At 36.3% G+C, this 10,582-nt stretch overlaps 1 protein-coding gene across 1 annotated transcript; it reads left to right on the forward strand.

The window, feature by feature from the left end:
• Positions 1–2,301: 2,301 nt before the first annotated feature.
• On the forward strand, positions 2,302–10,103 carry LOC139974552 (fibrinogen-like protein A). The gene is made up of 5 exons (XM_071981768.1): positions 2,302–2,504; positions 6,327–6,375; positions 6,768–6,943; positions 7,526–7,796; positions 8,780–10,103. Exons 1-5 carry the CDS (start codon positions 2,421–2,423, stop codon positions 9,034–9,036), a joined length of 837 nt encoding a protein of 278 aa, XP_071837869.1. The 5' UTR covers positions 2,302–2,420; the 3' UTR covers positions 9,037–10,103.
• The last annotated feature ends 479 nt before the right edge of the window (positions 10,104–10,582 follow it).

A 10,582-nucleotide genomic window follows, 5' to 3' on the forward strand; every position in this document is an offset into this window, starting at 1 on the left:
TCAGGACATGTTTCTTGGATGGAAATAACTTCTTGAGCAAATTACAACCTAGTATCGCTCTGATTTTTGCAGCCTTTTGGCAGGTAGTCCCAGCTCTTTTTGGGCATCGTCGAAAGTATTGTGCTGTGGCTGTATAATTTTTGAATTCCAAGGAAATTTCAAAACATGTTATACCGAATCTGTGCATTCAACGAAAGGCGTTACACAACACCAGGTTTAAGTTATGGGCACAACGGTACGAAAACATCAATATTGTTTTCTTCCTTTACACGTGTCTTCAGGCCTGAAATTTTGCAGCTCATGTTTGCAGCACCAGCATATCATTGGGTTATTATGAGGTTGATTTCTAGCTCTTAATCTGCCAACGTTCCTTATATTGAACAAATAAGGGATAGGCATCTGATTTTTTTGGCTGTAAAAAGGAGAAACTGTCTTGAACTATAAAAATTTCTTCAAATTATATCTGATACAGTAAAAGAATGGGACTCCGTGATATATCAACTGTTGAATTCATAATTACACCAAACTAATGTACCTTCTTAATCTCATCAACTATGCAATTTTTTATTACCTTTGCAATGGAATTAATAAATTGATTCTAAATTTGAGGTCAACAGTTTTTCATTAGTTCAAGAAGTTACCATCTGGTGAAGATTTTCTAAAGCATGAAGTATTTAATCTCCGAGCACTATCGATGAATTAATTATGATCCTGAATATTAGGTTCTGTTTAACAAGAATGAGGTAGTAGCCGACATATATCTTTACGATTCTTCATCACTTACCTACCACGAGCCCGCCCGCTGTGCTCTTGGTTGACCAGTTTAATTGAAGTCCGTTGTCACCGGACTTCAATTAATTGTCAGTATATATATATCAACGCATACAGAAGATACTACACTTCTTGAGAGCGGTAATGAGGATACAAGGAAGTGTCCATAAGCGGCAACGTTGTTCTCTAATATTGCTTTTCAGCCACAAAATACATTGAAGAAAGAGGGGTTACTCTGAAAGTTATTTTGTAGCAAGATATGAGGTAATAAACACCCTAACCCTCACTTGAGTCAGTGAGTAAAGTTTCTCTTTTAGAACGGTTTATTGAACCATTTATTTTAGTTTTCTTATTATATATACTTTAATTATGTAAGACAGAAGAACAAAAACTGCACTCGTTATCGCAACCTTGCCTATTGGAAAGTTTTTGAACACGAAATGGGAATAAAGAAACCCTTTATAATCACTGCCACATCAGCAAGAGGACTTCTATTGGTAATTCATTATAGTATCTAAACAAGACATTTATATTTCATTTATCAGTTGATTATTACGGAAGCGATTATTTGCGCCAGTATTATTATAGCCAACCGACCAGATCTGTTTTCTTTTACAGTGCTATGAAAAACTCAATTTCAGTTATAACATCAGTTCCTGCCTCTCCATGTATAGTTTGGGTCAACTAAAATAAATTGAGAAGCCTTTGCCGTCACAGAATATAAACATTGTTTACAAACTGTCAACTATGGCTTTCCCAATAACTTTTTAAATATTGCTTCTTCACATGAACTTCCCCCTCCCGCCCCTTCCTCTCCTAGAGGTCGAACAGGGCTAAGGCTTATTGCATTCGTTATATAGACGTGTATAGGCTACACTCGTATTACATATTTCGTATAGGCTAGACTCGCCACTGTAGTATTCAAGAAGATTTCGGACCGTTATAAGGCCAAGCCTCAATTCATTGTAAACTTAGTAGGGTTGCCACGTTTGAAGAAGAACAGGTATGTTCATATACAAATGAATAACGCATTCGAGGATTTAGCAATATGTTTTATCAATATAGAATTTCTATCATTTACTTAAGCAAATCATGGGTCATACATTCAATTGTGGAACACGTGCTGTGAAAGGCAGCTTGTTTCTATCTCTGTGAATTTCTGCCTCATCTGACGTTTTATCTTACTTTCTTGTCATTATTTAGAGCAGGACATGGTTGATCAGTCGGACAAACGAGTAATTGCCGAAATCGTAAGGTCACCTGTCATTCAAACATAACATTTGGATTTGTTTTTGAGTATAGGAAGCATTGCATCAGTAATTTATCAGCCAGGTTCTGTTCTATATAATAAGTGATCAGTCCTTTGTTCATTCGTTCATGTGTTTATTGGTTTCTTCGTTCGTTTATCCATTCATCCATTTATTGCATTGGATTCGTGTACGCGACACCAACAACCTTCCTTATTTTCCTTGCGTTTCCTTCCGCGTTCAAACTCAGTTAATATCACATCAATGCAGACATGATACATATTTAAGTTTTCCAGTGCCAGTTTCTAATCCCGAAGAAAGTTTAGTGAACGTGTTCATATTTAATAATACCTTCGTCGTCTAAATTTGCATAACTTGTGTGGCAGATACAGGACTTCAACAATGCTAGATTACCTGATAACTGTTACCGTCGTTACTTTTTCTATACTGGCTGCTGGCTTCCTAATGATTTGCGATGGACAGGTGGTAAGTAGTTCATCTAGCAATTCATCACCAAGAGAGCATAATTAGTTCTTTTTTTTTATTTTGACACTATATACACAGCGCTTAATTACTCTCCGACCATTGCAAAAAACATGATAACTTTAATGTCAATATTGAACCAGGCGTGGTAATAAGTACAATCTTAATAAACTTAGTTATCAGAACTAATTTATAGTCTAAATTTGATACAGAATGCGTCATATGAAGTCTAAATTTAATTTTTTTCTGGGAAATTGCCACTATATGAGAGGCCTCTTCAAGAAAACAACGGCCACATCCTTGCTTTTCTGAAATCCTGATCGGTGATCATCTCTGATCGGTGATAATTAAAATAAAATACTATATAATGGATATCTCCGATTTACAGGTGATTCAAAGTTTGCGGCAATGAAAATAATCTGTAAAGTAATATAATATGTTAATGAAATTATTTTACAGGATGCTTCCCTTCTTCGAATATAAATTTGCATTAATATAAGCCCCTTGGGTTAAATAATTTGTATTCATTCTTGGTCGGTGCTTATTTAAATGAAATACTATATTATGGATATCTCCGAGGTACGAGTGATTCAAAATTTGCTGCACTGAAAACTATCTGTAAAGATAATATCATAATTATGTTAATGAAAATATTTAACAGAATTGCTTCCCTACTGCAAACATAAATTTGTATTAATATAAACCCCATGGGATAAATAATTTGTATTGATCTTTGATCGGTGCTAATTAAAATGAAATATTATATTATGAATATCGCTAAGGTACAGGTGATTCAAACTTTGCGGCACTAAAAACTATATGTAAAGATAATATGATATGTTAATGAAAATACTTAACAAGATGCTTCCCTATTCCCACAAACTTTTTAAAAATACGAAAAAAAAAACGGTTGATTCTCTCTGTAATAAGTATTTTGGAAATGATACAAGCTGTGTAACTAGATCAATACATATTGTTTTCAGTATAATGCAATAAAGTCGCTAAATCAATGATCTTTGGTAATTGATAATTAATATTCGATGTATGATAGCTGGCATGATAGATTGCCACATGAAAGCTAAAATCAACAAGACAAAACTGCAGCAGCACTGCAAATACTGTAACGAACGCCTCGTGTTACAGTATATCAATGGTCTTAGGTACTTGATTATTTATTATCGATGCATGGCGACATTCACTATAGGGATTGTAAAGTGAAAGTTAATATCAACTATAGAAACAGTACAACAGCACTGCAGTTACTGTCATCATAGTATCGTGGTATACAGGGGAGTAGCCTCTTATTCAAGGTGGACAAAGTTGGACAATTTCTCCCAAGGATAACCTAACACTGTTTACTGACTATATCTCTGGACGTAATAAGTTTAAGCAGTGACTTTTGCATCACTAAAAAATATGATGAAAACACTCTTTTTCACTCAAAATAAGATTTCAGCGGGTCATTTGATACGTTTGTCAACGTTTTGTCACCAAATGAACAGTTTTACAGTAAGATATGATCCAAAAAGGAAACACGTGACAAGCTTTTGTTACATTTCGAGACAATTTTGTGTGGTTATTGCCATGTCACGTTTAAGATGATGCTCGATGCTGTAATAGATCAATTAGAGGATGTGAATATCCCCAAAAAGTGAGTTAATGAAGCTTCCTACCAAACCAGGAACCAATAACAAGTATTGCGCACACAGTAGTTCTTCGTAGTGTCAGTTAACTCTTCTACCATTAAGTACACACTTACCACAATCATCCTGTTTGCTACTTAATTGCTATATTATTTTACACGCGGTTTTGATATATCGAGGGAAGTTAGTTTTTGTTAGTGAAATGTGTTAAATAAACGAAGAAGATAATTCATCCCTCAGGCTGATATTAACACTCAGTCTATAAAAATGTTATTCATATTTTACTTTGTACTTATTCTATAGCTGATATTACCACACAAATGTTGTATGCTCAGCAAATATTTCCTTTAGTCTTTGAAGCCTCATTTTACAAGTTTCCTGGATAATACCCTCATCCAAAATAAACCAAATATTATTTTTTCTGCATGACGTATTAACACCACCTTCTGCATGGTAAAAGCCAGGAATCTTCATCTGAGAAAATATTGTTTACGTCAAGTCACAGGCATTTCCTTATTGGGTTTACCTAGCTCAGGGGGTAGCCAATTCTCTCATTCAATGTTGGCAGGGTTTGGACGAGTTTCCAAAATTACAAAAAATAACAAAATTTCAACTATGGCTTTCCCATCTATTTCATGTCAATATTGTTCATTCACCGGGACGTTGCCACCACCCACCTATATAACCGTGGATAGACTAAACTCGTATTTTTTATTATTGTTAATCACGGAAGGAAGTAGATTGTCAGTGCAGCACAGAATCAACTTTCATTTATAGGAGCATGTTATAGTTCCTGTTCTTTAGCATGAAGCATATCCATAGAAGCCAGGGTTTCGAGTTAGCTTTATCTATCGACGGTAAATAGGTAGTAGTAGTAGTAAGTAGTAAGTAGTAAGTTGAGTCTCGTCTATCCGATATGCTCAGTGATAAACCTCCGCCACGTATCACGATCTTGCGCAAGTTTTATTGCTTCCTCGAAATTGTTAATATTAATGCCCTTTAATTGCGATTTGATTTTTCCAAGCAAGGTAGTCACGGGCCTTCCAACTGGTTTAGCAGTATATCTCAGTGCTTCTCTTAAAGCAACCTTTGCTGGAGCGTCCTCCTGGAGTCTTGCTACATGACCGAAAAATATCAATCTTCTATGTGCGACTGGATGACCAAGGTGTTTAGTGGGTTTTGTTGTAGAGCTCATCATTTGATAACCAATTGTTATTAGTCCATCTAATGTTGAGAATATTTCGAATTGAAAAGTGTCAATTTTGCGATCAAGATCCTTCGTTGTGCCCCACAGTAGATAACATAATTCAGGCACATTTCGCACCGTTAGAAGGTCAAGCCTTGAGTATATGCAAGTGCATTATGCATTAGAGGATTTATAAATATGTTCTATCTATATAGAATTGTTATCCTTTACTTAAGCAAATCATGCGAAGTTCATTCAATTATGGAACACATGAAGTGTATGGCAGCTTGTTGTTCCTGTCTTCTGCCTCAACTGACGTTTTATCCTACTTTCCTGTCAATATTTAGAGTAGGACCTGGCGAATAAATCGGACAAACGAGTAATGGCCAAGGGCCACAGCTTTGGGGCACACTAGCCAATATAGCCTTCTAATCATGTTTTTATGGGCTATGCCGCTGGTGCTTGCTGATGAATGGTGTAATGGGCGTTTTTGTTTGGGACCATGGACAGTGTGGATCCCTCCATTTTGAACTATCAGTCAATTTGCCGCAACAAGACAATTGTAATTCGAGCCAAGACAGACAATGACTTAATTAAGAGACAATTGACTAAGAGTACAAATGGATGGAGGACTAAAATGAGAAGCTACTGTCTTTACATGCACTAATGCAATCAAGATTATATTATATGAAGGTAAAATACGTTTACAGGACTACGTCCCGGATTCAAATCAGAGGATTGCAGGGAGTGGGAAGGATAGCATGAAGGAATCAGACAGGTTTATTTCCCTTTTATCATATCTAATATGAAGACATTGTAATATTTATGTCCATAGTGGATTTGTCCGGCATATCAATCTCCTTAGTGATTTAAGGGTAGTAAAATTGAAATAAAACAAAATTGACACTAGGATTGTTCATCCCGTGCCATTTGTTGTACTTTCTTTCTCTTCCACCGCTTTCATTAATTTATAAGCTTCCGTCTTTTTCTTCAAAGATAAACCCAATTCATCATGGTAATTCACGTGTGGGAAGGAGCACTGAGTGTAAGTTCTCTTGCTGGATTTGAAGTTGTGTTCAAGTGTAACTATTATTTTACTCAATGAAAATCAGTAAGAACTTAGGGGTAATTCAATAAAGTTACAGTAATAGTCAGACCAAGTAGATTTTCAGGAGCAATTCACTGGTTAGGGATGCAGGTAACACCGAGGAGTATACTTTATTAGCGGTTGACTTTGTTGGCAAACTCAGAATTGTAGAAGTGAGAATACACTATGTGAAGTGCATTTTGCTGACCAAGGTTTCCATTTCCTCTCTTGATAAATAAACACATCATTCGGGCTTGAATAACATAACAATGTGATATCTACTGGTAGTATTATTATAGCGCAATCAGCAACATCTTTGATTGAATCGTTCCTGCTTTTTTTGAACAAAGGTAACGCGTGTTTATACTATCAAGAACCACAATATCCAAGAGATTGCAAAGATGTTTACAACAATGGTTGCGACTTTCAAACTCAAGAATCTGGAGTTTTTATGATTCAGCCTGATGGTGCACCAGAACCTTTCAACGTGTTTTGTAATAATTCAGTTGATGGCGGTAAATGGACGGTGAGTTGGCTGTAAGGTTATAATGGCTGCGGTAGTTCATCTATGCAGTTTATCAAGATTAATTGTGCCGTTGAAGTTCATGCTAAATCTTTTCCTTTTCACACTCGTTACATCCTTTGTTGGTGTCCGTTGGCGGTATACGTTCTATCCACCATCAGAGCTGATGGTTTGGCATAGCTTTGCACTTGCACAGATTGTCATATGTTTTGTTTTTCGGGACGAGGAACAGTTTTCATTTTGATTTTAACCGCATAGAACAACATAGCAATATAATTTGATTGACATCTATAAAGAAACATGCCTTATTGAAAGAAAAAAAACTCAAACTATCATATGATTGGCTTCTAACTTTTCATGAATGTCAATGACTGCTTCTTATGTTGCATTGATATCCTTTTTGTGTTTGATTTTTGTGTTTAAATGTTTTGTTTGATTTTGTTTTGTTTCGTGTTTGGATGACGTCACAATGTTGTGCCAGTAATCTTGAGAAAAATAAACCTGTGTAAACTCACAATATGTTTATCCTGCATGTCATGTCGCAATGTACTTCGCGGTTTATTTTTGTTTTTGGATATTGCAAAGGTATTTCAACGTCGAATGGATGGCGCTGTCGACTTCAACCGTACCTGGGATGAATATCGAGAAGGCTTTGGCTTTTTACAACGTGAATTCTGGCTTGGTAACGACAAACTGGCTTACTTGACCAATCAGGGGGAATACGAACTTCGGATTGACTTCGTTAATAAGATCGGAAACGCCTATCACGCAAAGTACAACCTCTTCCGCATTAGTGACGAATGGTCTAAGTACCGACTGGTGGACCTAGGATCGTTCTTGCCTGAGAGTACAGCAGGTGTGTTAATGTTTCATTGGTGGTTAAAGTAAGATCTTTCATTTTGTTTAGTCGTAATGTGATTGTAAGAAGACTCATTTATTTTTTTTTATGAAGCGCTTAGATATTTTTCTGTTGCTACATGCTTCATGCAACGCGGCCGAAATTTTCACACAAAATACAACAGTTAATCTATTTTCAAAGATGGGTGAGCAAGATCAGACAAGGTCGGTATTTGGTATATTTAAATTCTTTCAAAATTTAAATGGATAGGAAACTAAATTGTCCAAGATGAAAGTGATATATACTATGAAATGGATTGTGGAGCCAGAAATGCTACATATATTTGCCTTGGCAAACGTAACCTAGAATCTTCACAGTTACAAAGTGTTAAATATCTGCAATAACTATGATAAAAGGACACCTCCTTATTTTATACGGCGACGGACTCATAAGTAATGAGCGCGTAGGTGGGAGGAGAAATGAAGATGAAGGGCTGAGTGTGTGTGTGCACTTGATGTAGGTTATCAATGATTTCTACGATAATTCCAAAGTTAACAGAGTGGTTTTATAATTTGAAGGGGAGATCTTTTATTTATCTTGTGACAGAATAATGTAACTGTCCTATAAGCATATTTATATGAACAAGGGAGCACCGGGCCTAACTGTATCAAGGCCAATGATTGATCCGATTAAGCGAGGGCACTTAACTAAGCGATGCATTTTGCCGGCCTGGGACAAAACTAGCACCATTCGCGATCAACTTGAAGAGGTTATCAGAGCGATCGATACCTCAACCTGAAGGTAACTTCGGTCAAGGAGGTATGCCGGTTTGTCGATAAACAGCCCTTAAAACATACAATTAGAATATAAAAGCAGTAAAACTATAACATACTTGCTCATTCAGATTGTCAACTTGATGTTTCACTTGAATGACAAACTCTTTCAACCATAGCTTCTTTATCATAGAGACTGTTAAAGTTGAGTTCGTTTGTTTTCCACAGTTTTTGACGCGCTTTCTTATCATCGAAATATGTCATTCAGCACCTATGACAATGACAATGATGTTGCAACTACTTTTGGTCTGAACTGTGCTGTCTATTTCCATGGTGCCTGGTGGTACCAGAATTGTTACCATTCTCACCTCAATGGCGACTACTTTGGCTGCAACGACTGTCTGCAGAGTATTAATTGGGAAGGACTTCCTGGAAGCCGACACAACATAATGTATACGGAAATGAAAATTCGCCCTATAGCCTGAATTTGCTTTGCCAATTTTTACGAGGAAATTACAAGCTGATATATGATACCGTAGTGCTTAATGAAATATTTAATGATTTAAAATACCGTTTTAAGATATTAATTAGGGCCTAGCGTAGGTAAAATATATCAAAGGTATTTGTTTAATTTATTTTGCCTATAACATGATGTTACGATCAGCACTGAGCTGTAAGACTGCAACCAGGAACATGCTACACCTCCTGATTCACACCCATATTTTAATCTAGTGAATACGTTTGGTCTTGCGCACCTTTCCTTTGTAAATGAAATTTCTTTACGATGTTCTTTTTATATTTATATTTTACCCCATGAGGCTGATCATTGCCACTGTGTCCACAACGCAGACTGCTTATGTGCTCGGGGCAGCGGAAGAGGGATACATCTTGCGGGAGGTGTAGGGGAGTGGTACAAACTTCGAGATGATCTAGGCACGTGACTTAAGGAGGAAAATGGCCGGGGCTGGGACAAAGTTGCCTTCCCACAAAATGGATCCTATGTGCAATCCGTGGGCACGAATTCCGCACTTTGATTGTTTTTCTTTTCAGATAAATTTGTTCTTAATTTTCAACACCAGGGAGTACTTTGTAAACATAATTGTATTAATGTATTTAATTGTTAAACAAAATGTCAGTTCATTAATGTTAATATGAAACCTTTGAATTACTGGGGGACTCTGCGGTCTCTGCTAGCTCTTCGACTCTACATAGGCTAATAAAGGCTAGATCAAAACTGTAGTTCTTTTCCATATTTGTGATTGTTTTTATGCACAATAAAATAATGAAGAAATATGTTCGGTATGTAAGTCGACATTGGTATTGACTCTTTGTTTTCGCCTATTTTCATGTCATATTATATTTACTACAACATTGTAAACGTTACGGTCACTATCTTTGTAGTATACGGTAACGCTGTTTAGCGAACTACCAACCGAATAAGTGGACAACAGCGCATAGGTGTTTAAGTTATCGGTTTGTGTAAGGAATACGTATACGGGCAGCAGCTATCTAGTACCAATTAATGCCTTAAGTAATAACTGGGTCATTTAATGTATATATATAATGTATATATAATGTATGTATATATATATATATATATATATATATATATATATATATATATATATATATATAAATGAAAATCGTAATGAGTTGGAAAATCAAGAACAGTGAAAAAACTTCCAACCTCCACCGGGATTCGAACCCGGGCCGCGAATTTTTTTTTCCCAAACAGGTTTGCAATTGTGTGTAAATAGTCGCTCATGATTGGTCGGAGAAGTTACGTCATCACCATAGAAACCTTCACTTCGAGGTTCTGAATCCATTCGTTGCAACGAAGATATACCCGTTCAAAATTACCCGCAGCTTTTCGTAAATATATGTAGATGTGTTTGGAATTGGTTTAGAAATATTGAGCACACTAGTATTGTATGATCTACTTTGATCGAAGATTTCTGTGAAGGCATTAATCGATAACATCGCACAGTGAAAGTTTCGTACAGGGGATAACATATGCGCTGTAGGCCTATA

The sequence above is a fragment of the Apostichopus japonicus genome, chromosome 9, assembly GCF_037975245.1.
Source record: "Apostichopus japonicus isolate 1M-3 chromosome 9, ASM3797524v1, whole genome shotgun sequence".
NCBI classification, from domain to species: Eukaryota; Metazoa; Echinodermata; class Holothuroidea; order Aspidochirotida; family Stichopodidae; genus Apostichopus; species Apostichopus japonicus.